The sequence below is a fragment of the Hemitrygon akajei genome, chromosome 8, assembly GCF_048418815.1.
Source record: "Hemitrygon akajei chromosome 8, sHemAka1.3, whole genome shotgun sequence".
In the NCBI taxonomy this organism is placed as follows: Eukaryota; Metazoa; Chordata; class Chondrichthyes; order Myliobatiformes; family Dasyatidae; genus Hemitrygon; species Hemitrygon akajei.
The window spans coordinates 42,491,952-42,519,265 of NC_133131.1; the positions used below are offsets into that span (position 1 = coordinate 42,491,952).

The window sequence follows — 27,314 nt, forward strand, 5'->3', positions numbered from 1 at the left end:
TATGTTAATTCACGTGAACCTTTATTTAACTGACAAAAGTACAAAGAAAATATTTTCAGTAGTTTTACTGACCAACTTAATTGTATTTTGTAAATATACACAAATTAAAAATTTGTAGGTCCTTGATTATGGGGAGAAAGCCGAACAGGGTTAAAAGGGAAAATAAATCTGCCATGATCCAATTCAGGTAGAGACTCGATGGGCTGAATGGCCTAATTCTCCTCCTATGGCTTATGGTTTTACATAGAGGCCAGTATAATATGAAATATGGCACGGTCTCTTTATCACGCAATGTCAGTAGTCCTGGTTTTATGCTTCAGGTATTCAGAGAGCGGCTTAACCTATCACCTAGTGGCTCAGTACTGCGTTCTGCATCCGCACCAAGCCACAGTTGCTGCTCATGAGATTCGCCGTCTGCACACGCTACACTGCGAGGTCACAACACTGGTGTGCAAATACTGGCCAACGGTTTACTGACAGAGTATAGTCTCGCTGACTGAGGCCTGGGGAGGAAGCAGGGGAGTCTAGTGGTTAACATACTGGTGTATTCTAGCAAGGAACCATATTTACAAAGAGCTGGGTTGTGGCCAGATGTTGATGGAACTGAGTCAGTCTACACGAATAGAAGCAGCATTCTGATATCTCAGGGACACCACCCCAATGTCCAGGGGAGGTAATCAAGGAAGGCAAATCATGGCATCAGATTAAGGACAATCTATGCAGAGAACCCCATGCCAAAAAAGATATTAAATGAGTGTCTGGGATACAATCCAATGGAACCACTGACCTCACTCAAATTGCACTGCTGTTGGTTTGCTCTTGGCCAGTTCAGCTGCACTTCCCCAGGGAGCTGCTCAGAAAGAAAATTACTTGCCTGTAATGTTGGGACCACTCTCCTCCACTTCGCAACACGGGCACAAAATGACATAACTGAATACAAACTCAGTCTGGGTCTCGGTTAGACGAAACGCAGGCGAACAAAGGCGAGGCTTTTCCTGAGGACTGACCACTTAGCATCAGAAGTGGAGCTGGTGGCTGGTGAAAACGTGGCAGGGGTCAGAAGGGGGAGGAGAGTGTAATGTGAGGATTACCCATTGCTACAAACTTAATCCCCTGGTTTATTTACTGACTGAGATACAGCATGGAGTAAACCCTTCTGGCCACTCCGCCCAACAATCCCCCAATTTAATCCCAGCCTAAACAGGAATAATTTTTACAAAAACCAATTGAAACAATAGATTTTTGGACTGTGGGAGGAAACCAGAACACCCGGAGAAAACCCACATGGTCACGGGGAGAATGTGCCAACTCCTTACAGGCAGCGATGGGAATTGAACCCGGGTCCCCTTTACTGTAAAACGTTATGCTACCATACTGCCCCAATCAGGAAGGAATTCTCACAAGGGGATAGGGGTTGAAGTTTCAGGCTCTTTCAAACAGGTTGAAGACCATGAGCCTCCAGTCTCATCTTACCCTGAGATTTATATAAGCTTTCCTTTTATCTGAAACACTGAAAGCAGGTTGTTTGTTAGCAGACACTGATATTAACAACACTATTTATTTGCATTTCAGCTCTACAGATGCAGTAAATGTTAGATATTGTTACCGCCACATAACAATAAGGCACTTTCATCTTATGATGGAGATGCAGCTCTCCCTCGGCGTATGGATCTGTCACCATCGCAATCTCCGCATCATCACTGTGGCTCTCCCGTCCAAGTACGGGAATTGCACTGCTCTGAGTTCCTGGCCAGCCTCTGCTCAGGAGAGAAAGGTCAATGTGCGGGAGGTGACAGGCACTGCCAAGGTCCACTGGACCTGGCAGGGCTAATGAACAGGAATGAAAACAGAAAATGCTGGAGGTTCTTTGACTATCACAAAACACAGAGATAAGGCTGCCCAGCACTTTCCCCAAGGGCAAGGCATGCTGGTTGTGAAATGTTTCCTCTCAAGTTCTGCTGCATTCCTGAAGTAATGTAAAAAACCATCGCGTTGTTTAATGCATCACGGCTGTCCACTCCTGGCAGCCTCAGACCGCACATGAGCTCCAGCTCTGTAAAACCACACACTGAGAATGATTAACAAGCTGCAAGATGTACTTTCGGCCAGCCGCTCTTCCTGGAAACCTTGAGTGCACCTGCCTGTCAACGCCTACAGTCGGAATCTCCAGCCACACGCTGCTGGATCTCTCCACAGGCTCATAGCAAGGAGGGAACCAATGTTCTTGAAGCTCCATGAAGTATGGCCAATAGCCAAGGGCTATGACACCCACTCAATCGCACCAGGTCTTGTAATGAGAGAAGGTAAAGGCCCAATCTTCATTAAACAGCTCTTACCTTCTTCTCATTGAAGTCACAGTGTTCGTACGCAGTTACAGAGCTCTATGCAAACGTTACTATGTGTTGTCAAGGAAGGTCACCAGTGGAGGGTTGAGAAGGCTCGGCTCGGCTGCCCAGGGTCCCAAGGGAAGTGATGTCAAATCCCACACTGAGCCTGGTTGGCTGAAATCAGAAATACAAGATCAAGGCTTGAAATGACTGGGAGGGAGCGAGACAGAACTGGCAGAGGATTCTGGAGCTGGGCCCACACCTGGAGCATTACCTGCACATGCCTCCTCTGGGGGGGGGGGGAGGGGCAACTCCCTCACCGCAGGGGAAAAGATGGAAGGCAATCCCAGATACAAATTAGTGAAGGGGAGGCAGATCAATGGATGGCAGGGGTGATGCTCTGTCAGCTGCCCCGGATGCGCTGTAACCTCAGGGAACCTCAAATCTATCCTCACCTACACCCCCACCACCCCCCCCAACACTGCACCGTGTCAGTTGTGAGTGCAAGTCCCTCTACCAATGTACTCAGCGCAGAGATGACCATCAACGCCGCTGTACTCCCATCTAAATTAATTTCCAAATAAGGTAAAATGGGAGAATGTTGGCAAGTTTGGTCCCTATGGAAACAATGGAAGCTTTTAAAAAACAGCAACATTATGATCAGCTTCCCCATTCAACATACCCTGTAGACAAAACTATTTCCCACATGGAATTTCTGTGCCTCACCTTTCCCCAAGCTTCTTAGCTTAAATTAAGTGGCTAGTCAACTGACAGCCCTGAGCACGGGCTCACAAGAGCAAAAGGAAAGGAGACTATGCCAATTATATGTAAGTGCCAGGCCCAAATGGCATTTTAGAAAGAGAGGGCGTGAGGGAGTGGGGGAAGAATTTGTGATCCATTTTGTGGGCCGGTCTCCCAGGGCACAGAGAAGGTGCAGTGGTGGTCACTCAGGCACGATGTGTGGCCTTGGGTCTTGGGTCATTGCCACCCACCTGCCTGGATGATTTCAGTATCGTTGCACTGCCCCCTGCAGGGCCGGCTGAGTCAGATCCACGCCGGAGGAGTACTCGGACGTTGGGGACATAACTCCAGGAGCACCCCAGGGCCGGTTTCACACCTCCACCTGTGTCCCGGACCAAGTAGTTCGTCACCTGGCCAATGAGAAAGGTCACTGGAGTCAACTGGCTTTTTGCCTGAGAGGCTTTTGTCAAACTTTGCTGAATAAGCATCGAACTACCAGTGAGTGGCCGACCTACTCGTTCAGATGAGAAGGTGCACAATTTGTGCCAGTTTCTGTTCTGCTTTACATGATGTCTGATATGTCCTAGAGATCTCAGCCCCGACCAACTCCCCCAAGTTCAAAATCGGAGGGGTTAGCAATGGCAGAAAACAGTTAGCTATAACTAGGGCAGCACACAGCACAGTGGTTAGCACACTCCTTTACAGTACAGTACAATTCTCACCACTGCCTGTACGTTTTCCCCGTGACCGCATGGGTTTCCTCCGGGTGCTCCGGTTTCCTCCCATAGTTCACAGACGTATGAATTGGTAGGTTAATTGGTCACTGTAAATTGTCCACTGTAATAGGCCTAGGGTTAAATCAGGGGAGTGCTGGGTGGCGTGGAGCAAAGGGCCAGACGGGCCTATTCCATGCTGTATCTCAATAAAATAATTTAATTGTCTGCTATTATCCAGCCACTGCTGGCAGACAGCAGTTGGCATTAAGCAAAAGAAAAAAATATTCTACAACTTTAGAACATGCACAGCATTCCACAGCCAACAGAGAACCTTCCAGAAGAGGATAACCGAAGGGTGGCTGAAATCTATCATCACCGTAGAGGCTGCACTCTGAAATATTTCATTTACGTTTGATGCTTCAGGAAATCCCTTAGTTATACAAGCTACTACTTAAATCCAAGGCTTTAATTTAAATTAAATTTAGACTCTTCTCCCACAAAAGCTTGCACATGGCACCCAGGATTAAAACTGAAGAACAAACCTCAAAAGACAAGAATGGGAGGGTGCAATATCACTGAATTAACAGGTAGGCCAGTTCCAGCAGTTCTTGCAAAGAGCTTCCCAATTAGTCCCCTTTCCCTTCTCTTTGTGCTCCCACATTTATGTTCACTTTTCAAGTAGAGAGCCTAATTTATCTTTTAATGTTGCTTTGAATCTGCAGTGGTACTTTTTGGGTCATAATTACCGGTTGCATAAAAAAAAATACTTTTGAACATATCTCAGCCTCTTTCACAATTATTTCAAAACTGTCCTTTGATTCACCCGTTGCTAGAAAGAATTTCTCATTTAAAAGTCAGTGCAAATTTTCCCTTATTCAGAGACACAGAGAACGATCTAAGTTTTTCAACTGCAGATAAATGACTTCTCTCATCCCAGGAACATCTGCTATGCCACTACAGTGATAATCAAAGCACAGCCGCGTCATGCTCGCTGATTCAGCCAACCATTAATGAGAAGTGACCACATCACGTGTGGGATGGTTTCTGTACTCACAATGACGGCGATGGCCAGTTCTCTGGCTAATGTCTTCAGTTCCCTTGCAAGCTGCATCATGAGGGCCATACCTATCGAACAGAATCCAAGAGACACACACACCAGGCATGACCGTCGAACACAGAATAGAAATCTACAGCACATTACAGCCCACAATATTGTACTGGCCATGTAACCTACCCTAGACACGGCCTAGAATTTCCCTAGCGCATAGCCCTCTATTTTTCTGAGTTCCATGTACCTATCTAAGAGGCTCTTAAAAGACCCGACTGTATCCGCTTCCAGCACTGCCAGCAGTGCATTCCACTCACCCACCACTCTCTGTGTGAATAACTTACCCCTGATATCCCCTCGGTACCTATTTCCAAGCACCTTAAAACTCTGCCCCCTCGTGTTAGCCATTTCAGCCCTGGGAAAAAGCCTCTGGCTATCCGCACGATCAATGCCTCTCATCATCTTATACACTTCAATCAGGTCACCTCTCACCCTCCATTGCTCCAAGGAGAAAAGGCCAAGTACGCTCAGCTTATTCTCACAAGATACGCTCTCCAATCCAGGCAACATCGTTGTAAATCTCCTCTGCACTCTCTCTATAGTATCCACATCCTTCCTGTAGTGAGGTGACCAGAACTGAACACAGTACTCCAAGGTCTTATATAACTGTAAAATTACCTCACGGTTCTTGAACTCAATCCCACAGCTGATAAAGGCCAACACACCATACACCTTCTTAACAACACTGTCAACCTGTGCAGCAGCTTTGAGTGTCCTATCAACACAGACCCCAAGATCTCTCAGATCTTCCACACTGCTAAGTGTCTTACCATTTGTTATATCCCATCTTCAAATATCTGGGTTGAAATCCATCTGCCACTTCTCAGTCCAGTTCTGTATCCTATCGATGTCCCGATGTAACCTCTGACAACCCTCCAGACTATCCACAACACCCCGAACCTTTGTGTCATCAGCAAATTTACTAACCCACCCTTCTACTTCTCCATCCAGGTCATTTACAAAAATCACAAAGAGGAGGGATCCCAGAACAGATCCCTGCAGAAAATAGAACTGAAAGTTGCAATATTCTGAATTTAGGATCGTTTTCAGTGCTTGTGAGAGTGATTTTTTTAGGTTTAAGACATATACAATTGACTTTGGCTGCTAGCCTTCACTTCTGAATATGTATTGTGGATTTAATTTGGAGTGCAGCTCTGAACAATGGGTTCCTAAAGGCAGTGAATCCTAGACCAGACAATGCTGATTAAAATTCATTTGGGTGTCTGTGGTCTGGACATGAATCAGGAGGTGTAAACATTGTACGTAGTTTCAAAGAAAGCATTGTCCACACATTGTAAATATGGAATTGTCCTTTGATGTTTGGCACATAAACTATCGAGCCCTACGTTGGGCTAGTAGACCTATCCACCAAAAGCATCTCTGTATGATGCCTGCTGTACCTTGTCTTGTCGAATAAAGAAACTGCTTTGTATCTACCAGAATTTTTCTCCAGTAACTTTGTTCACACAACAACAGTGTTGACTATCCCAAAGGAAGGGCAAGGTAACTGCTTGTCACCCAGCTGTGATCTGATCAGAGATCTCTGTAATAGCATAGCCCAGCCTGCCTGACACGGACCGCAGCCCTGTTGTCAGAAAGCATAACAGACAATGATACATATTCTGCTTCTTATTGTCAGATCAACGTATTTGGTCTCAACCTATCGGAGGCATTTCCTTTGTTCTACCCATCTATCCCTCCCCTACTCACTCTGCTATGGAAAACAAACTTGCTTTTTCTCCCCATTTATCTGCTTACAACGAAGGTCATCAGACCAGAAACGCTAACGATATTTTGCTTTTCACAAATACCGATTGTTTCCAGCATTTTCTCTTTTCATTTTCCTGGTGCCATTGATGAATTATCGGACCTCTGCCATAGGAGGGAGTGATCTGTATCTGAACTACTAATCCAACACAGTAAGTCACCAGACCAGACCATCACAGGACAGTGGGTCTGCAGGATTTTCCTGCGGCTGACCACTCCGTCTCCTCCACCACACCCGTCAGCTTCCTGAGGAACTGGTGCAGGGGACAGGGCTTCAGATTTATGGATCATTGGGATTTCTTCTGGGGAAGGTACGACCTGTACAAAAGGGATGGGCTACACCTGAACCCGAGGGGGACCAATATCCTTGCCGGCAGGTTTGCTCGAGCTCTTGGGGAGGGTTTCAACAAATTTGGCAGGGAGATGGGAAGCAGAGTGATGGGGGTGTTGGTTTATGAGCAGAGGTAGTGTATAGTGAGACTGTCAGGAGGGACAGGCAGATGATAGGGCAAAACTGCAGTCATTGGTACAGGTTGTGGCATAAAAGGGGGACAAAGTTGAAAAGGGTGACAAATACAGGACTGAAGGTGTTATATTTGAATGTGCACAGTATAAAAAATAAGGTAGGTGATCTTGTAGCGCAGGTATGACGTTGTGGGTATCATGGATTCATGCCCGAAGGACGATTGTAGCTGTGAGCTTAATATCCAAGGTGGCACAATCTATTGAAAGAATAGGCAGATAGGCAGAGGAGGAGGAGGAGGAGGACTGGCTCTGTTGGGAAAAAAAATGAAATCAAATCTTTAAAAAGAGGTGACATAGGATCGGAAGGCACTGTATAAAATCTTCATGGCTAAAGTTAAGAAACTACAGGGATAAGAGGATTCTACACAGTAGTCAGGATATGGTCTACAAATTGCAAAATTTCCTCTTAAGGAAACCATGCTGATTTTGGCCCATGTGTCTACAAATATCCTGAAACCTCATCTTTAATAATGGACTCCAACATCTTCCCAAACTCTGAAGTCTGGCTAACTGATCTATAATTTCCTGTCTTTTGCTCCCACACTTCTTAGAAAGTGGATGACATTTGTGATTTTCCAGTACTCCAGAACCATCCCAGAATCGAATGATTCCTGAAACATCCCTACTAGTACCTCAAAAATCTTTTCAGCTACCTCTTTCAGAACCCCAGGGTATAATCCAGCTAGTCCAGGTGACTCACCTACCTTCAAACCTTTCAGCTCCTCAAGCACATTCTCCTTAGTAATCGCAACTACAATCACTTTTGCCCCCCGACACTCTCGAATTTCTGGCATCCCAACTCTTCCAAACCGTTGCTGTCCTATCAGATTCCCTCTTCCCCAGCCCTTGACCTTCCCTACCCACCTGGCTTCACCTATCGCCTCGAGCTAGCCTCCTTCCCCTCCCACACACCCCTCTATTCTGGCGTCTTCCCACTTTGTTTTCAGTCTGGAAGAACGGTCTCGGCCTGAAACGCCAACTGTTTACTCATTTCCATAGCTGCTGCCTGTCCTACTGAGTTCCTCCAGCATTTTGAGTGTGTTACATTGGATTTCCAGCAATTGCAGACTTCCTCATGGTTATGACATAGGAGGCTGCTTGGCCCATCGAGACAGTGGTGGTTCAGAGCAATCCCAAATCTCTCCTTTATGTGATTGGGTTTGCCCTTGCAAGACCGAGCTGCAGTTTAAAAGTTCTCCAGCCAAGGTGCTCTCTACTAGAATCATACAGCACAGTCACAAGCCCTTTGGCCCAAATCAACCAGGTTAACCAAGATACCCATCCAGTGCTCGTTGTCCCCATTTGGCCCATATCCCTCTAATTCTTTCCTATACATATGCATACATATTTTATTTAAATGTTGTTATTGAACCTGCCTTAGCCACTTTTTCTGACAGCACACAGTCAGCATGAAAAAATTATCCCTCAGGTCACTTTTGAAATTTCTTCCCTCTCACCTTAATCCTCCTCCAAGAGGACCACAATCTTGTCGTGGTGTGGAGGCTTGTGTGCCTCAACAACCTGGAGAGTTACGTTGGCTGGAGTCAGGGCTTTGTGCTTTGGCTCTTGGTAGGGTCACCCATGCCAAGCAGGTCAAAGGGCAGAGGCCACACTAAGAGTGGTCCACCGGTCCTCCAGGTTCAAGGGCTCAGCTCAGTGCCACAATCCTGACTGGTCAAACAAAACTGCTTCAGAAACAGCAATGAGAAATATTTCTACATCCCAGTATGACAGTATTCGTGAGCCTCCGCCTGGGACCTGCATGGCTGACAGTAGTGAAAACTGAGAGGAAGCTACTAGCATGATGAAGGAAGCCCTGAACACTGCCGTTATGGCCAAGAACAGACAGAGATGGAGGACCTTCATTGTTGCCCTAAACAACAGCGGTAGGAACATTGGGTAGGAAGCCACCTTAACCCTACACCCTCTAGATCTTAATTCCCCTACCGTGGGGAGAAAGACTGTGTGAGTTTGCCCCGTCTGTGCCCCTCATGAATTAATGAGAATGGCAGAAATACTCAAAAGTCATGGAAACTGAGTAACATTTCATGCCAATAACTCAGCACCACAATTATTTCAGCACTTTCTGCATTTTTTTTTAATTTTTCACTTGATTTCAAGTCTCCACAACCTTTTTATCTCTAATTTTTATACCCCTTTTTAGTAGAAGGCTAGTCCACAGAACCCACCTTCATAAAAGGGTCCCTTGACTGCCTCTCCCTCCACCCTGCCCAACCATGCGCCCCCCCCAGCCTCCGCCGAAGAGCGCCAGGAAGAGGCAGGCACCAATCGCAGCGTGGTATCCTAAACCAGAATCTCTCAATCACTTCTTTGATGCTGGAAAGAGCCAGCTCCATTAGTGTTAGACCTCACAAAACCTCTCACCTTCTATCTGATGGCCACCCAGGATGGGGGAGAGCACTGCTGTGATGGAGTCCACTACGATCGCCTTCAATGAGCTGTGGGCGCCAGCCACCTGCAGAAACAGGATCAACCCCGCCATTCAATTTCGAGTTCACTGTCACGGGCACACAACTGTACATCATGAAAATTAGCTTTTTGCAGCAACACCACAGTACACAGCAAACAGAATCTTCTATTAACATAAATTATACAGAGTTTATATTACAAAGAAAAAAGTCAAACTTAATTACATCAGTACAAGCTGAGGGAAATGTTGTCTGAGTAGAATTAGGGTTTTCAGGACAGTTCAAGAAGGGAAGAAGCTGTTGTTGAATCTTTAGGGTCCTGTACCTTCTGCCTGATGGCAGTATAGGGAAGAGGGCATGGCCTGGAAGCTGGAGCCCTTAATGATGGATATTGCCTTCCTGAGGCCATTCTGCCCATCAGCTCTTAACATAGAAAACATAGAAAATATGTGCAGGACTAGGCCCTTTGGCCCTTCGAGCCTGCACCGCCATCCAGTATGATCATGGCTGAACATTCAACTCAGAACCCTATACCTGCTTTCTCTCCATACCCCCGATCCCTTTAGCCACAAGGGCCATATCTAACTTCCTCTTAAATATAGCCAATGAACTGGCCTCAACTGTTTCCTGTGGCAGAGAATTCCACAGATTCACCACTCACTGTGTGAAGAAGTTTTTCCTCATCTCGGTCCTAGAAGGCTTCCCCTTTATCCTTAAACTGTGACCTTAAACTCTTCTCTACCATTCAATCATGGCTGATTTATTATTCCCTGTCAACCCATTTTCTACCTTCTCCCCACAATCTCTGACACCACTACTAATCAAGAACCTATCAACCTCCACCTTAAATACACCTCCATATGGATTTGGCCTCCATAGCTGTCCACGTATTCACTACACTCAGGCTGAAGAAATTCCTCCTCACTTCAGTTCTAAAGGAACATCCTATTCTGAGGTTGTGACCTCTGGTCATAGACTCTCCCGCTAACGGAAACATCTGCTCCATATCCAGTTCTTTCAATATTCAGTAGATTTCACTGTGATCCCCTTTCATACTTGTAAACTGCAGCCAGTACAGGGCCAGAGCCATCAAACGCTCTTCATACATTAACCCTTTCATTCCTGGGAGCATTCTTGTCAACTCCTCTGGACCCTCTCTAATGCTTCTTATAGATAATTTGCCAACACTGAATAAGAGGAAGGATGAGGACAGTGGAGGAGAAGACAGTTCAAAAGGCTGCACTAGGTCTTTCCATTTTCCTGCGGCAGGTAAATGGGACTGGGTTCGGGCCGCGGGGGACGGGACTGGGGTCGGACCGCGGGGGAACGGGACTGGGGTCGGACCGCGGGGGAACGGGACTGGGGTCGGACCGCGGGGGAACGGGACTGGGGTCGGACCAGGACTGGGATCAGGCTTGTGAATAGGACTGGGGTCGGGCGGGGGAATGGGAAGGGAGTGAAGGGTGCCACAGGATCGTAGCAGCTAGCAAGACGCTATTAGAGCTGGGTTTGTTCTGGACTTTGGAGCTCAATTCCAGTACCATTCTGTAAGGAGTCTGTGTACTCCTATTGAATGTGTGGGTTTTCCCTGGTGCTCCAGTTTCCTTCCACAAGTCCAAAGATGTACTGGGTAGGTTAACTGGTCATGGTAACCCATGGTTAGGTAAGGGTTAATCAGGGTTGTGGGGTTGCTGGGATGATGTGGCTCAAAGGGCCGGGCAGGCCTTCACCGCACAGTACCGAAAAGCAAATAAATAAAGAAGACAGTGTCCAGCAGGGTGGAGGTAGATCAGTATTCGTAGCCACCTAGCCCTCTCCCAGCTCTCACCTGGCGCATGGAGTTTGCCCTGAGCTCCTGCAGCACATCCAGGAGGCAGTGCACCTCAAACACGCGAATCACCTCGATCCTCTGGAGAGCCTCGCTCTGTACAATAAAGGAGTGAAAGTGTCAGAAAGGAGGATGGCGGAGAAGCCAGGTAGGGAAGTCAAAATAAATAGAGTTCCACGTTCATAAAGATTCTTGATATCTCAAAATGTTTCACGGTAAAGCACAGGGACAGGCTTTTCAGCCAACAAGGTGACAAACTAACCAGTCGAACAATACCTCATCCCTTCAGCCCACATATGGCTCCTATCCCTCCACTCCCTGCATATTCATGCACCTACGCAAGAATTTCTTAAACGTCTCTCATTCCTGGCCCCACCATCCACTGCAAGCGCTCACCACGCTCTGCCTCACACATCTCCCTTGAACTCCCCTCTCACTTTAAATGCAGACCCTACGAAAACTATATTGTCTGCCTACGCCGCTCACAATTTTATGAACTTCCAATGGGCCTCCCCAAAGCCTCTGAGCCACAAGGGGCATGTTGGAATTGGGTTGTTTTTTTATACTCTTTATAAGATATTAGCTGAATTAATTCAGGACTAAAATTGTAGTTTTATATCATAGATTCTTTTTAATTGTATTTTTAACAAACTCATGTATTTTTCACAGTGTGTGGTAGTTCATCCCCACTCACCGGCAGAAGGCAGTGTAACAGTTACAAATAACTTTTCATTTTTAATTGGCTAATATTAGCACATTATACAGATGTTATAGTTTGTTTTAATTATGTAGCCCATTAACTGATTGTCTATATCTGAAGAATTTCTGTTATCTCAAGTATAAAGGTGATTGATTTTTCAAAGATTTTTAAATTCAATCTCTTCATCTTCTCATCTCTCATCTGCCTTGTTACCTTTGTTATGAATGTACCACAGCTCTGAGGGGCCGAAGGGTGCGGGACCAGCCCCCTCCTTCCGGAGAATCACAAGATCACTATTAATTTGGGTCTTGGACCCAGGAAATGAGAGACAATGCAACGGATTTGACCATTGTTCTTAGAGACACCTGTGTGAATTGCAACTCTATAGTACGTGCCAGCTATCAGGGACATGGACACCCTCGGGCAATGTGGGGTGGGGATTGTATCACCCTACCTTGATTGACATTTTCAAATCTGCCGGTCATGATAAAAAGGAGACTGCAGGAGGCAGTATCCCAGCGACGCACCAGACGGAGACACCATCGCTCATCGCTCCCATAAGGACGGGAAGCTGTTCGGGAGCCACATGTGATTCGGTTCCCCTAGCTTGGGACACGCATAGCTGATAACCCCGAAAAGGATTCCGAACTGACAACGGGGAACTCACGTTCCCGATTCAACGCTTTGAGTCCAAAAGGCTGGCAAGTTTATTTTCTCTCTCCAACCCGTGAACACCCAGCGGTCCCTTAAACGGCTAAAAGCCTTCATGAACTGGCGAGACTTTTATATTTCCATCGGACAATAGTTTTACCCGTAGACAAACGATAGAGCTACTTCTTATTGTTGATTATTACTATACCCGCACTTTAGATTGAGTATTGACGACGTATATTATCTGAATGTTTGTATTAACCTTACTTTTGTGCCCCTTTATAATTAAAAAAGTTTAAAAATAGTACCATCAGACTTCAGCGGACCTCTCTATCTTTGCTGGTAAGTGACCCAGTTATGGGGTTCATAACAACGTGGGGCCTCGTCTCGAGATTTGATACCAAATTGGGAGGTCAGTGAATTGGGTTTGTAAGTCAAAAAATTTGGATCTGGTACGCGGGTAGCCAGACGGGAAACCAGCAAAGATGGACGTGGATGAATTTATGGAAAACCCGACTCTGGGGGCGCTAGAGGCGGCTACAAAATTAGACTTGGTAAATCTGGCGAAGGGGTTAAGCCTCACAGAGGTGAGGTCATCAATGAAAAAGCGGGAAGTGCGAAGGGTCATAACTCAGTATTACATTGGGAAGAAGGTGTTTGCAGCTGAGGATTTGGAAAATATCCCTGAAAAGGTACTAGCGAGTGGGACGGATCAGTTAGAGTTGGAGAAATTAAGGTTGGAACATGAATTTAAAGTAAAGCAGCTGGAAGCAGCTGAGAAGGAGAAGGAAAGGGCTGAGAGAGAAAGGGAGCAGGCGTTCCAACTAAAGGAATTAGAGGTGAAACGGGTTCATGAGCTCCAGCTAAAGGAGCTGGAAGCAGCTGAGAAAGGGAAAGAAAGAGCTGAGGAGAGAGAGTATGAGGAGGCAGAAAAACAGAGGAAACATGACTTGGAGATGGAGAAGTTAAGGAAAGAGCGAAGAGATCAAGGGTTAGATCGAGAGGAGAGGTTTAATGTTAGTCGGGAGTTGAGGGTAGTACCTCCATTCGAAGAGTCGGATGTTGATAGTTATTTCTTGCTTTTTGAAAAGGTGGCAGTAAATCAGAAGTGGCCCAAAGAGCAGTGGGTGGCGTTGTTACAAAGTGTGTTAAAAGGGAAGGCACAACGAGCATATGCGGCGTTGTCCATCGAGGAGGGGGGAAGCGGAGAATTATGCCAAAGTAAAGGAGGCCATTCTCCGGAGTTACGAGCTGGTACCTGAAGCTTATAGACAAAGGTTCAGAAATTTACGGAAAGGGTGGAATCAAACGTATACCGAGCTAGCCCATGAGAAGGGTGTGCTCTTGGACCGTTGGTGCACCACGGAACAGGTGGACGAGGATTATGGGCATATCAGGGAGTTATTTCTGATTGAGGATTAAAAGGGTGTGTTCCAGAGGAGATCCAGATGTATTTGAATGAGAAGCCGAATAAGTCCATCTCAGAAATTGCTAGGTTCGCAGATGAATATGCCCTAACCCACAAGACAAAGTTTCCCTCGAATAAAAGTACCCCGAGAGACCGTGGGAACAACCAAGAAAGTCCGCCGGCTGAGGCAGAGGTCCCGCCAGGAGCTAGTGGTAAGGTTGAGGGGGAAAGGCCAGGTGGCCCGAGATTTCCGGGCTTGACCTGTTTTAATTGTGGGAAGGGAGGACATATTGCATCTAGGTGCTTTGCTCCGAGAAAGGAGCCAGAAAAAGGGAAAGCAGCGGTCCCTATTGGGTGTGCAGTGGTAATCAGAAAATCGGCAAGAGGGTCCCGGGTAAGCAGAGAGCGCGAGGGTCTGAGATTTATCTGTCACACGGAACCGTGTCTGTGAGGGAGGGGGACCCACCAATTCCCGTATGGATTTGGAGAGACACGGGGGCGGAGCTATCATTAATTAGCTGTAACGTATTACAATTCGGACCTCAGACGGGCGAGGTAGCCCTGAAAGGAATAGGAAAATGGACAGAAATAGGTTGGCGTCATTCAATGTCTGTTGTGAGATGCTGAAGATGTTCTATAGGTCAGTTGTGGAGAGCGCCCTCTTCTTTGTGGTGGCGTGTTGGGGAGGAAGCATTAAGAAGAGGGACGCCTCACGTCTTAATAAGCTGGTAAGGAAGGCGGGCTCTGTCGTGGGCAAAGTACTGGAGAGTTTAACATCGGTAGCTGAGCGAAGGGCGCTGAGTAGACTACGGTCAATTATGGATAACTCTGAACATCCTCTACATAGCACCATCCAGAGACAGAGAAGCAGTTTCAGCGACAGGTTACTATCGATGCAATGCTCCTCAGACAGGATGAAGAGGTCAATACTCCCCAATGCCATTAGGCTTTACAATTCTACCGCCAGGACTTAAGAACTTTTTAAAAGCTATTATTAATGCTTTTTGAGATAGTGATTTAGATGCATATCATATTTTTTACTGAGTTAAGTATTGTATGTAATTAGTTTTGCTACAACAAGTGTATGGGACATTGGAAAAAAGTTGAATTTCCCCATGGGGATGAATAAAGTATCTATCTATCTATCTAGAAATGGTGTCCTTACGTAGGGTCATTTTGGATTGTGAGCTGGTGTATGGATCAGTTGAAATAGGGGTGCCATCAGAATTCCCGAGAACTGACGTGGACGTCCTCCCTGGGAACGATTTAGCTGGGAGCAGGATTTGGTCAACCATGACTATGACCCGCGTGTTGAGGCCCCGCCCATAGAGTCCCCGAGCTATACCGCATGCGCGGTCACTCGCAGCCTGTTGAGATCGGCAGCTGAGAACGGGAGCAGTTTAAAATTGGCCAGTTTTGATTTGGCCGAGACATCTTTACCGACCCTGTGCCACGAGGGTTTAGAGGGTGGTAAAACGAGGAATAGTAACGTGAAAGGGGGTAAGGGAGAGGAGATAGATCTGCCCTTAGCGAAGAGAAAGGTCCTAGAGGTAGGAAATAAAGATGAGAAACGGAAAAAGCTGTTAAAAGGTCCAGAGTTGGACATGGATGATCTGTCAGGGGTGGCAGCCCTGTTTGAAGAAGTTGAGAGTTATCAAGGTGTTCCCGATAATGAGATGAGGGTAGTCCTAGATGAAAAGGATGCCACTACCTTGGAGAGGTCTGCTGGGTTGGCAGACGAGGTTGTTTCAGCCCGCGGGGTTAGTTTACTCCGGAAGGGAGTTGCCCAGAGAGTAGCTGGGAGGAGCAAGGGAATTTGGAATTTGAAAAAGGTACGGGTATTGAAAGCCTGGAAGAGGTCAATGTCCCGTTTGAGAGTGTCCAGGATGGGGATGCATGTGGTTCCGAACCTAGTCACGGAGCTCAGAAAAGTTCTGAGGTATCTGATTCAGCTGAACGAGACGGCCGTCCTTTTGGGTCAGATAGACTGGGTTCAGTGAAGACAGGGTTAACCCTGGTAATTGGGGGAAGGGAGGGTTCCCAGGTGTTTGTACACGAAGGGGTGGTGAACCTTAAAGTGGAACTCGACCATGGGGGGATAAACATTATTATTGAAGGGAACGGAAAGTTTGTAGTTCCCAAATCGAATGAAAAAACTTTAAACCTTGCAGCTCACTTACAGAGTAAGCCGGGAGCTGCCGGGGCCCCACAAGCTATTGTTATTCAAGGGTGTGGTGTGAACAGGCAGCACTTGACATGCTGTCTGAACAAAGCGGGATCGCTTGCAGATCTTAAATTGGAAACTAAAAGCATGACGGGTCCTGAAGAGAAAAATAGCAACTTGCTTAAAACTAAAGAATTGGGTAGGAATGAATTAGGTCTGGGATCCAGTGTTGATACGATAACTCCTATGAATAAGGCGGATGGGAGTTTACCCCGCCAAACTACTCGAGTTCCTCCCATAGAAACTCACCGAAAAAAAGGTGATGATTAATGGGGGCGCCATTTTAAATAGGAAAACTGGCTGTACGGGATTTTGACAAAGCATGTGAATAACAAAAACAACCCCCTTGGAACCTGCCTGTTAAGTTGAAATCTGATGCTACCGGCCTTTAGTCAGGTACAAGAGAAAAAAAATATTAAAGGAAGTCCCACTGTACTCGTTACCTGTTTAGATGCTGAATTAAATGTATAACTGTATAGCTCTGTAGTGAAACGGAAAGCTTGTGTATTGTGTTAGATTCTAAAATCCTGTAAGACTCTGTACTACTTCGTTTCACCGCTGGTGAAAACGCTTTGAAGAAAGGGGGTGTTATGAATGTACCACAGCTCTGAGGGGCCGAAGGGTGTGGGAGCAGCCCCCTCCTTCCGGAGAATCGCAAGATCGCTATTAATTCGGGTCTTGGACCCAGGAAATGAGAGACAATGCAACGGATTTGACCATTGTTCTTAGAGGCACCTGTGTGAATTGCAACTCTATAGTATGTGCCAGCTATCAGGGACATGGACACCCTCGGGCAATGTGGGGTGGGGATTGTATCACCCTACCTTGATTGACATTTTCAAATCTGCCGGTCATGATAAAAAGGAGACTGCAGGAGGCAGTATCCCAGCGACGCACCAGACGGAGACACCATCGCTCATCGCTCCCATAAGGACGGGAAGCTGTTCGGGAGCCACGTGTGATTCGGTTCCCCTAGCTTGGGACACGCATAGCTGATAACCCCGAAAAGGATTCCGAACTGACAACGGGGAACTCACGTTCCCGATTCAACGCTTTGAGTCCAATAGGCTGGCAAGTTTATTTTCTCTCTCCAACCTGTGAACACCCAGCGGTCCCTCAAACGGCTAAAAGCCTTCATGAACTGGCGAGACTTTTATATTTCCATCGGACAATAGTTTTACCCCTAGACAAACGATAGAGCTACTTCTTATTGTTGATTACTACTATACCCGCGCTTTAGATTGAGTATTGACGACGTATATTATCTGAATGTTTGTATTAACCTTACTTTTGTGCCCCTTTATAAATAAAAACGTTTAAAAATAGTACCATCAGACTTCAGGGGACCTCTCTATTTTTGCTGGTAAGTGACCCAGTTATGGGGTTCATAACACCTTATTCAAACTTTAAAATAGACGATCATGAAGCAAAGTTTCTCGCTCATTCCTGATCTCCCAAAAGAACCCAGGGATTGAAAATAACTGAGATCCAACAGAAACAACCCATCTTTATCCAGTCTTTCCTTATACCACGTGTCCTCTAATCCAGGCAATCTCATGATAAACCTCTTCCCTCCACGTCCTGGTTGTTGCTTTGAAACAGACAGGAGCGAGCGGCCATGACGACCTGGGAGCTGGTCTGACCCCTACCTGCTCCTCCATGCGGTCAGCTTGGCTCTGGATCAGCTGCAGGAGGCGGCAGCCGCTCAGTCCTCCCGTCGTGTCGATGTACAGGACCTTCTGCTTCAGCTCACACGCGATGCTCGTGGCCAGGCCGAGGCACACCTTCAACACAATTTAGAGCAGAGCTGAAACTCGTCTGTCCCTGCCCCAACACACCAACATTAACAGCAATAAATAAAAATCCCGAGGAAGGAGCAGGCGAGGCAGGACCATCTTCGCCACCATGTTGGGGGCGGTAAGTACAAACTACACTGACACAGTTGGTTTCATCCATCCATCTAGAGTTTGAGGTCAGTGATTACAGGGCAGGAATGGACTGGGAGTTCCCTGCAATAGCTATGGGTGGCAAAATTAATTCCTCTCCCATCTAAACCCCCCCATTTACTCCCTGGCACCTAGAGCATAGAAAGGCACAGCTAATGGACAAGCTCTTCGGCTGTGCTGACCACGATATAAATTTAAACTCATTTCATCTGCACGAGATCTCTATCCCTTCATTCACTGCCTGTTCACGTGGTTCGATGACTTTGAATGTCCAAAAATTGCCGCATCTGCTTCCATCTTGATTCCTGGAGATGAAGTTGTACAGATCAAAAATCCAAAAGGCTTTCTATGGGTTCATTACAAGTGGGCCACATCGCTACTCACAGGAATTCACAATCTTGCTGATTACCCGGCTCACTGCAGGGAAACACCAGGGCCCTGTTCAGTCAGCAATGGTGGGAACTACGGCTTAGCATGCTGGGATACCAATGGCTCTTTGCGATTCGTAGATGGCGTCTATTTCGACATGATTACTTATGGAGTTATCAGAAGAGAACCACGCTTTTAAAAATTCTCGTGCCTGCTTCTTGCCTGCCTGCGCCAGAACCTCCGCGGGGCCCCAGCCAAAGTATCGCAAGCCAATACAGTTCAAAGGTCAACTGAAGTGGTAGCCAATCAGGACCCAGGTAAGCGAACGGAAGCCTATATAAAAATGAGCACTCCCAGAGAGAAACACCAATAACTGCGCACTGAGGATGTCACCTCGACTAGTGATGAAACATCTGCAAGCTAACAGCCAACATCAAACGCCTCCACCCAAGCTACCGACATTCACCAGCATCCTCGTCTTGTCTTGCTATGTCCAATGGCTCTGGCCCCCTGTTGTTCAAAGGGAAGCTATGTTTATCAAAGACTTCTTCCTAGTCTGAATGCACACTATCTGTAAACTCTTCTTGCCTGGACATTGTCATAAGCCTTGCCTTGCTGCAAATTCCATAGTACTTCGTCAACTTCATAACATTTTACATTTTAATTACTAAAATTGTACTTCTTGATTCACACAGCTAAGCTGGGATAACAGAGAAGCAGCCTGTTCAAAGTTTGTTCTTCAATATGGCGTTTATTCTTTACTTCCTAGTGCAGGCCACAGTTTATTGTTGCAGGTTGCCTTAATTTCAATTGTCAAAAGTTTGATCAGTATTTCAAAACACAAAATAACAACATCATTACTTCACCTACATTAATCAGCCAGATTAAAGGTAAATTCACAGAGGTTTGGAATATGATCAAAATTAAACTGATCTACTGTATAATTTCTCCCATGTCCATCCCAGATATTTTGCAAGTCCTCAGGACATACACACCATAGCTTGAGCACTCCTTGGATTAAATATAGTAAGTGCGTGCTTAAAGAGAAAAAAAATCAGAGGTTATCGATAGGAGTGACTGAGGCAAATGAATTGTGACTGGTCAGAACATTAGAACATAAGGAGAATGAGTTCATTTGGATTCTTGTGCCACTAATTTCAAACTTGCCAGTCAGCTCAGTTGAACTTAACTCTGCTGGGTTTGGCGAGGTGTGTTCACAGCTCCGGGATAATGAATGATTGGACCTATTCTTGTTTAAATGTAGGTAATCCATAAGGACAGTAACTCCAGAAGCTGCAAAAATTCAGTGTTCTTACCTGAGTCTTTCCGCTGCCTGGCCCTCCTACGAATTCTGTCAGCTCTCCTGTGTAAAGGCCCGTATCCAGCAACTTGTCCAGGCTGCAAAGAGGAGGCAGAAACCGCCGGTAAAAGGTCAATGATCTGGTGAGGGCAGTAACAATGCAGCAGCACCACCTCAAGACAGGTGAGCTGAGTGACTACTGGCATCCTTACCAAACTTCCCTGCGTCCCTAAACATTGCCACCGGCCCAGGCGATCTGCCAGCATAACACACCGTCAATCCCATTCCTGTGTGGACACAGTGGCTCCTGCGTAGACACCAGGTACCCCAGGATTTCAGGCAACCCAACGACATCAGAAGATGCAACCACTGCCTACATCTTGCCCATTTCTTTCCATGTTATCTGGAGACAGCAGTGAGGCTGTTACGCTCTGCGCTTAACTAAGTGTCTGGGGACGGACTCTCTTTGTGAACTTCAGCTCCAAACTCCAATTGCGTTTATTGTTTGCAAGATATGTTTTCTTTCTCTCTTTCTGCATATTGGGTGTTCGACAGTCTTCTCTTTTTTTTATGGGTTCTTTTGGGTTTCTTTGTTTTGTGGCTGCCTATCAGGAGACACATCTCAAGGTTGTAAAATGTATACATACTTTGATAAAAAATGTCCTTTGAACTTTGAATTAGACCATAATACATAGGAGCAGAAATAGGCCATTTGGGCCATCGAGTCTGTTTCACCCAATACAGCAGATTCACTCAATCTATTTAGACCATAAGATATAGGAGCAAAATCATGCCATTTGGACCATCAAATCAACATGGCTGATCCATTTCCCCCCTCAGCCGCAATCTCCTGCCTCCCTTCATGCCCTGACCCATCAAGTATTCATCAAGCTTTGTCTTAAATATACCCAATGACTTGGCCTCCTCAGCTGCCCTGTGGCAACGAAATCCCTGAGTCTGTGTCCTCTGGCCCTATCCTCTCCATACCCACTCTATCAAGGCCTTTCACCATTTGATAGGTTTCAATAAGGTCACCCCTCATTCTTCTGAATTCCAGTGAATACAGGCCTACAGCCATCAAACACTCTTCGTATGACAAGCCATTCAAACCTGGAATCATTTTCGTGAACCTCCTTTGAAACTTCTCCAGTTTCAGCACATCCTTGCTAAGATGAATGGTCCAAAACTGAGTACAATTCTCCAAGTGAGGCCTCACCAGTGCTTTATAAAACCTCAGCATTACATCCTTGCTTTAATATTCCAGTCCATTGTATTTGCCTTCCTCACCACAGACTCAACCTGCAAATTAACCTTTAAGTAATCCTGCACAAGGTTTTGCACCTCAGTTTTTTGTATTTTCTCATGTTCCCTGAGTACAGGAGGCTGAGATGTGACCTCACAGAACTGCACAAGATTATGAGAGGCACAGATAGGGTAGATGGCCAAAATGTCTTTTTTTCCCCCCCACTGTGGAGGTATCAAACCCAAATGATTTCAAATTAAGAGGTAAAATCATTAAAGAGACCCTTAGAGGTTAGTTCATTTTGCACTGGGAGTGGTTGATCTCTGGAAAATGCTGCCATAGGAGACAGTGGGATCAGACAGTTTCTATGTTTAAGAGGAATTTAGACAATTAAATAGGCAAGGCACTTGAACATAAGGCATGGGAACAGAATTAGGCCATTCAGCCCAGTGAGTCTGTTCTGCCATTTCATTATGGCCGATTTATTTTCCCTCTCAACCCCATTCTCCTGCCTTCTCCCTGTAACCTTTGATGCCTTGACTAACTAAGAACCTATCACCCCTCACTTTAAATATACTCAATGATTTGGCCTCCACAGCTGTCGTGGCAATGAATTCCACAGAGCCACCAGCCTCTGGTTAAAGGAATTCCTTCTCAACTCTGTCCTAAGTGGACATCCCTCCCTTCTGAGGCTTCAGGAGCAGGTGGCCAACTCCTCCTGTTTACTTCTGTGACGTACAAGGCAACTCTCCTTCAAGGCACAGCAGACGATCTGGGCAGCCCCTACCTGGGGATTCCTGTAGACAGGATGGCTGTGGAGCCCAGCAGCTCCTCGTAGAGATCCGCACCGTTCGAAGGGAATGGCGAATACTGAGCAAGTAACACACGCCTCACAGCCATCAACGTCTGCAAACAGAGGAGAAACTGAGTGTAAATCAACTGAAGGGGTAGATGAGATGCAACATTATAAATACAGGAGCAACCTCTGGGAGAATAGGTGAAGGCAGGAGCTAGTAACAAGCATCCCTGATCCATGGCGAGTTATCTGATGAAGGTGAACAGGCTACCACAGACATTCTGCTCTGGGTGGGGAAAGGGTTGGAAGGATCGGCCTCACCTTTGTTCCTGCAAACTTAGATCGTGATGGACAAATCCCGGTGGTGCTGTCCTGACTGCAGGCAGAGCTGGGCACCTGCTTGGGGTAGGAGAGTGGTGAGGAACAAAGGAGCACTTGCTTGGGGTAGGAGAGCGCTGTGGAGAACCGGGGGAAATAAACCCTGGAGTGAACCAAAGCCTCAAGGAACAGGGGAGGGTGGGAAGGGAGGGGGAGAGGAGAGGAGGGGTGAGAGAGGGAGAGGAGGGGTAAGAGGGAGGTGTGGAGAGGGGGAGAGGGAGGTGTGGAGAGGGGGAGAGGGAGGTGTGGAGAGGGGGAGAGGGAGGGGAAAGAGAGGGAGGGGGAGAAAGAGAGGGGGGAGAAAGAGAGGGGGGAGAAAGAGAGGGGGGAGAAAGAGAGGGGGAAGAGAGGGGGGAAGAGAGGGAGGGGGAAAGGGAGGGGGGAAAGGGGGAGAAAGAGAGGGAGGGGGAAAGAGAGGGAGGGGGAAAGGGAGGGAGGGGGAAAGGGAGGGGGAGAAAGAGAGGGAGGGGGAAGGGGGGGAAGGGAGGGGGGAAGAGAGGGAGGGGGAGAAAGAGAGGGGGGAGAAAGAGAGGGGGGAGAAAGAGAGGGGGGAGAAAGAGAGGGGGGAGAAAGAGAGGGGGGAGAAAGAGAGGGAGGGGAAGAAAGAGAGGGAGGGGGAGAAAGAGAGGGAGGGGGAGAAAGAGGTGGAGAAAGAGAGGGGAGAGATAAGGGTGAGGGGGAGGGGGAAAGAGGGGAGGAGAGGGGGAGAGGAGGGAGAGAGGGGAGAGTGGAGGGGTAAGAGGGAGGTGGGAAGAGGGCGTGGGGAGAGGAGGGGAGAGGGAGGTGGGGAGGGGGAGAGAGGAGGGGTGAGGGGGAAGAGGGTAGAGAGGAAGAAAAAGCACCAACTACCTAATGAGACAGAAGTCTGAAACTTGGGAGAGGGTGAGTTGCCTCATCCTAGTGAGTATACACAAATAGTCCCCCAGGAACACAGACTCAATCTAACCAGCAGAGTTTAAGGATTTCAAGCCAGCAGATAGAAAAGCCAGTAACTGTCAAACTGACTGCAAACTTGGAGTGTCAGGAAATAAGCTGACTAGTCCTTGAGAGAAGGAAAGTTTCTGCCCTTTCTCAACCTGACCCAAAGCTGAGTTCCATATTAACAAGGCTGATTACTCACTGCCTTCCGAAAAGACCCAGTGAGCTCCTTGAAGCTAAAGCCCAAACGGAGCAGTGCTGGGGCAATACATGCCAGTTCTACCAACAATGTCCAGTCAAGTCAACTTCTATTGTCATTTCGACCATAACTGCTGGTACAGTGCATAGTAAAAATGAGACGACGTTTTTCAGGACCATGGTTTACATGACACAGCACAAAAACTAGACTGAACTACGTAATAAAAAACAGAGAAAGCTACACTAGACTACAGACCTACACTGGACTGCATAAAGTGCACAAAAACAGTACCGGCATTACAATAAATAATAAACAGGACAGTAGGGCAAGGTGTCAGTCCAGGCTTCGGGTACTGAGGAGTCTGATAGTTTGGGGGAAGAAACTGTTACACAGTCTGGTTGTGAGAGTCCAAATGCTTCGGAGCCTTTTCCCAGACGGCAGGAGGGAGAAGAGATTGTATGAGGGGTGCATGGGGTTCTTCATAATGCTGTTTCCTTTGCGGATGCAGCATGTAGTGTAAATGTCCGTGATGGCGGGAAGAGAGACCCCAATGATCTTCTCAGCTGTCCTGGAAGTGACTGTGGATTAGCTGGGCATGTGCACGCTTTGCCCCTCTGATGGCTCGGGACAGTTTGGCCCTTGCTGTTGTTAAAGCTGCCTTGTCGCCTGCTCTGAAGGCGGAGTCGCAGGACCTCAGCAGCGCACGCACCTCCGCGGTCATCCATGGCTTCTGGTTGGCACGTGTAGTGATGGTCTTGGACAGAGTAACATCATCAATGTACTTTCTGATGTAGCTGGTCACTGATGCTGTGTACTCCTCTAAGTTGGGAGAGCCGCCATCGGTCATTAGCTGCTCCCTCATTTCACCCTCCCCCTAACATGCCATTTAAGACAAGAAATGGTAAACGTAAGAGATTCTGTAGATTAACACATCCCAAATGCTGGAGGAACGCAGCAGGTCACGGTAGCATAGCGGTTAGTGCTAGGCTAGTACAGCTCGGGGTATCAGAGTTCGGAGTTCAATTCCAGTATCATCTGTAAGGAGTTTGTACGTGGAATGCATGGGATTTTTCTGGTTTTCCTGTTTCGTCCAATAGGCCAAAGACGTACCGGTTAGCAGGTTAATTTGTCGTCGTAAACTGGATATGCTGGAAATCTTGAGCAACACATAACATGCTGTTGGAACTCAGCAAGTCAGGCAGCATCTACAGAGCAGAATAAATTGTCAACCTTTTGGGCCCAAAACATCAGTCGTACTCCCCTCCATTGAAGCTGCCTGACTGGCTGAATTCCGCCAGCGTGTTGAGACAAGAAATGGGGCCCTGCAGCACCATTCATTAATTAAACAATAATTCCCTTTGAACCATCACTGCAACAGCAGCTTAACACACCAAGTCTGCCCTCAGGCGGCCAAGACAGTAGAAGCAACACTAGAGGCGGTTACCTTGTACGAAATGGAACATTTCTGTGCCAGGTCTTCAATGTCTGCAGTCACTAAGTTCACCACTGAAACAGATTGAAGAGCATTATTAGAATTTAACTCTCAGCACAGGGGTCTGAGGATGACAATAATTCTAATCCTGTGCCTTTATTTGTGACAAATCAAAGGTAGCCTTCAGCCTACGTTTAGTACAAGTTAAAAGTCTGTCCCATCATGAGCTCATCAGGCCAGTGCTTAAGCCGGGTTCCGTTGTATGAAGTGACTGAGAGTACGAGACCCCCCTGGATAGGATGCTAGTCTATCATGAGGTTAACCCCCAGCATTTTGCCGGTACCCATTTTCAGCTGGGTGGACTGGAGCTGGAGCAATGTGTGGTTAAGTGCCTTACTCAAGGACACAACATGCTGCCTCGACTGGGGCTCGAACTCACGACCTTCAGATAGCTAGTCCAACATCTTAACCACTTGGCCACGCGCCACACAATGTTCGGCACAAATTAGTGTTCAATTCCCAAAACACAGATTGGGTCCCGGAGTTTACACTATCTCTTTGAGCTCCAGATGGAAATAGTGGAGGCAATGATACAGCCTCTTTACTGGAAGATAACATCCCAAGGAGCTTGGTATTAAAGTCATGCCAAGACAATGGGAAAGATCATCTCTGCTTTGTCCACTAATGTGACAGGGACCGTTAAGAGGGCTAGCATTCCCAGGCACGGTTTGATGCATTTCTGAGGTTTCATTATGTGTTAGCAACCACCTCTGTTCCCCAACATTAATCAATGTAACTAAACTCAACAGTTAACAGCAGTGCTAGAAGTTTAATATTTACTCCCTAGAGACCACAGGACAATCTTATGGTTCGGTGTCCTTACTAAACGGCATCTAAGATTCGCAATGTCCAAAAGCAAAATTCTTATAGATGCTGAAAATCCACAGCTGATCACGTGGTATCCAGAGAGAAAGAGTTAGTGTTTCAAGCCTGGCCTCTGCCTGAATGTTTGTTCATTTCCACGAATGTTGTCGGACCTGCCGCGTTCCTCCAGCATTGTGTGTGTGTTGCTCAGCGTTTCAAGCTAATGATTTTTCACCAAAGCTGAAGAAAAAGTTACGAATGAAACATATAGTAAAGTTGAAGACAAATGGGGGCAGGGAGCAGAGGAAATAAACAAAATGCGGTCATTGATAGGTTGGGGCTTATAGTGAATCATATTTTTTTTAATTTACACTTAGTGTCCATCCTTACAGCTCTTGAACCAAGTGGCTTGCTAGGCCATTTCAGAGCGTGTTAAAGGGTCAATGGATGTGGAGTTACATATTTGCCACAAAGGGTAAGAACGCCCGATTTCCTCCCCAGATCCATACCTAACACCCATGACTCAGGTAACATTCTGAATGGTGGGAAACAGTGGTAAAGACTACATAACCATAGGCTTATTTGGGGGGGGGGGGAGAGATGAAATAGTAACAATTCTGATATGAAAATATATTGCCTGCTGTAAAACTTTTGAGATGTTGGATAAATAAGCCAAGAAACTATTCCAGCAGTGCATTTGAGTAGCACGAGATAATTTATGAGGCATGGGATTACAAAATCTGGGACCCAGTCCAATCCCACAGGTGTCCAACTGAATTCCTTCAAATTTAAAAAAATAGGCGAGATTCAGCTTGCACGGGAATGTATTTTTGTTGGTGTGATGTACAAGTTGTGGTGTATACTGCCTCCACATGAGGCCGCCGGACAACATTACAATTGGCGATAATGCCCGCTGACGCCACCTGAAGCGTGAAAAGCGCTTGTCTTTATGAGTATGCCCACCCAAGGGCTAGCAGGGCAAGTCAGCGGCAATCCACTCCATACCTGTCTTCACGTTCTGCTCCTTTAAAGCCTGGATGAGGTGGGCGGTGGCTCCGGGACAGATGCCCTCTCTGAGGATCACCATGGTGGGAGGGCGGTTATGGGACTCCGAGCGCCCCGGGTCTGCGGCTGCGAGTGCACGAACTCAAACGGGGTGAGTGGAAGTGGGGGCAAAGGGTGTGCGCAGCCGAGTGGGCCTCAGATGCCTAGCAACTCAACTGTCGGGCCCAGATTCCCCCCCCCCCCCCACCCGAACTCTCGCTTATTTCTAAACGCTGCCCCTCCGCTTGGCTCATCTTCCCGCCAGAAAAGTAACAAAATCTAATTTATTGTCGCGGAGTTCCAGGACTTCATGACGTCACCCCGTTTGTTTAAAAAAAACGAATTAGCCCCGTAATTACTCGTATAAACCCGACCTGAGCAACTCCGACCGTAAATAGTGG

The 27,314-nt window shown here is 46.9% G+C and overlaps 1 protein-coding gene across 1 annotated transcript; it reads right to left on the reverse strand.

Annotated features, from left to right (window-relative positions):
- On the reverse strand, window positions 1–27,109 carry rad51d (RAD51 paralog D). Its single transcript, XM_073053699.1, has 10 exons — window positions 26,875–27,109; window positions 25,018–25,079; window positions 22,070–22,188; window positions 20,056–20,137; window positions 18,074–18,208; window positions 11,442–11,537; window positions 9,570–9,660; window positions 4,839–4,909; window positions 3,320–3,478; window positions 1–2,501 (listed from the first exon to the last, which is right to left on the reverse strand). The coding sequence occupies exons 1-10, from the start codon at window positions 26,954–26,956 to the stop codon at window positions 2,406–2,408; spliced, it is 993 nt and encodes a 330-aa protein (XP_072909800.1). The 5' UTR covers window positions 26,957–27,109; the 3' UTR covers window positions 1–2,405.
- Between the last annotated feature and the right edge of the window lie 205 nt (window positions 27,110–27,314).

What these genes read in the sequence shown, in the direction of transcription:
- rad51d (XM_073053699.1), bottom strand. Translation starts at nt 26,956, where the DNA reads ATGGTGATCCTCAGAGAGGGCATCTGTCCCGGAGCCACCGCCCACCTC. An exon ending in AATGTTCCATTTCGTACAAG is followed by an intron (nt 22,189 to 25,017) that starts GTAACCGCCTCT and finishes CTCTGTTTGCAG; the next exon opens with ACGTTGATGGCTGTGAGGCG. An exon ending in GGGCAAACTCCATGCGCCAG is followed by an intron (nt 9,661 to 11,441) that starts GTGAGAGCTGGG and finishes CTGTTTCTGCAG; the next exon opens with GTGGCTGGCGCCCACAGCTC.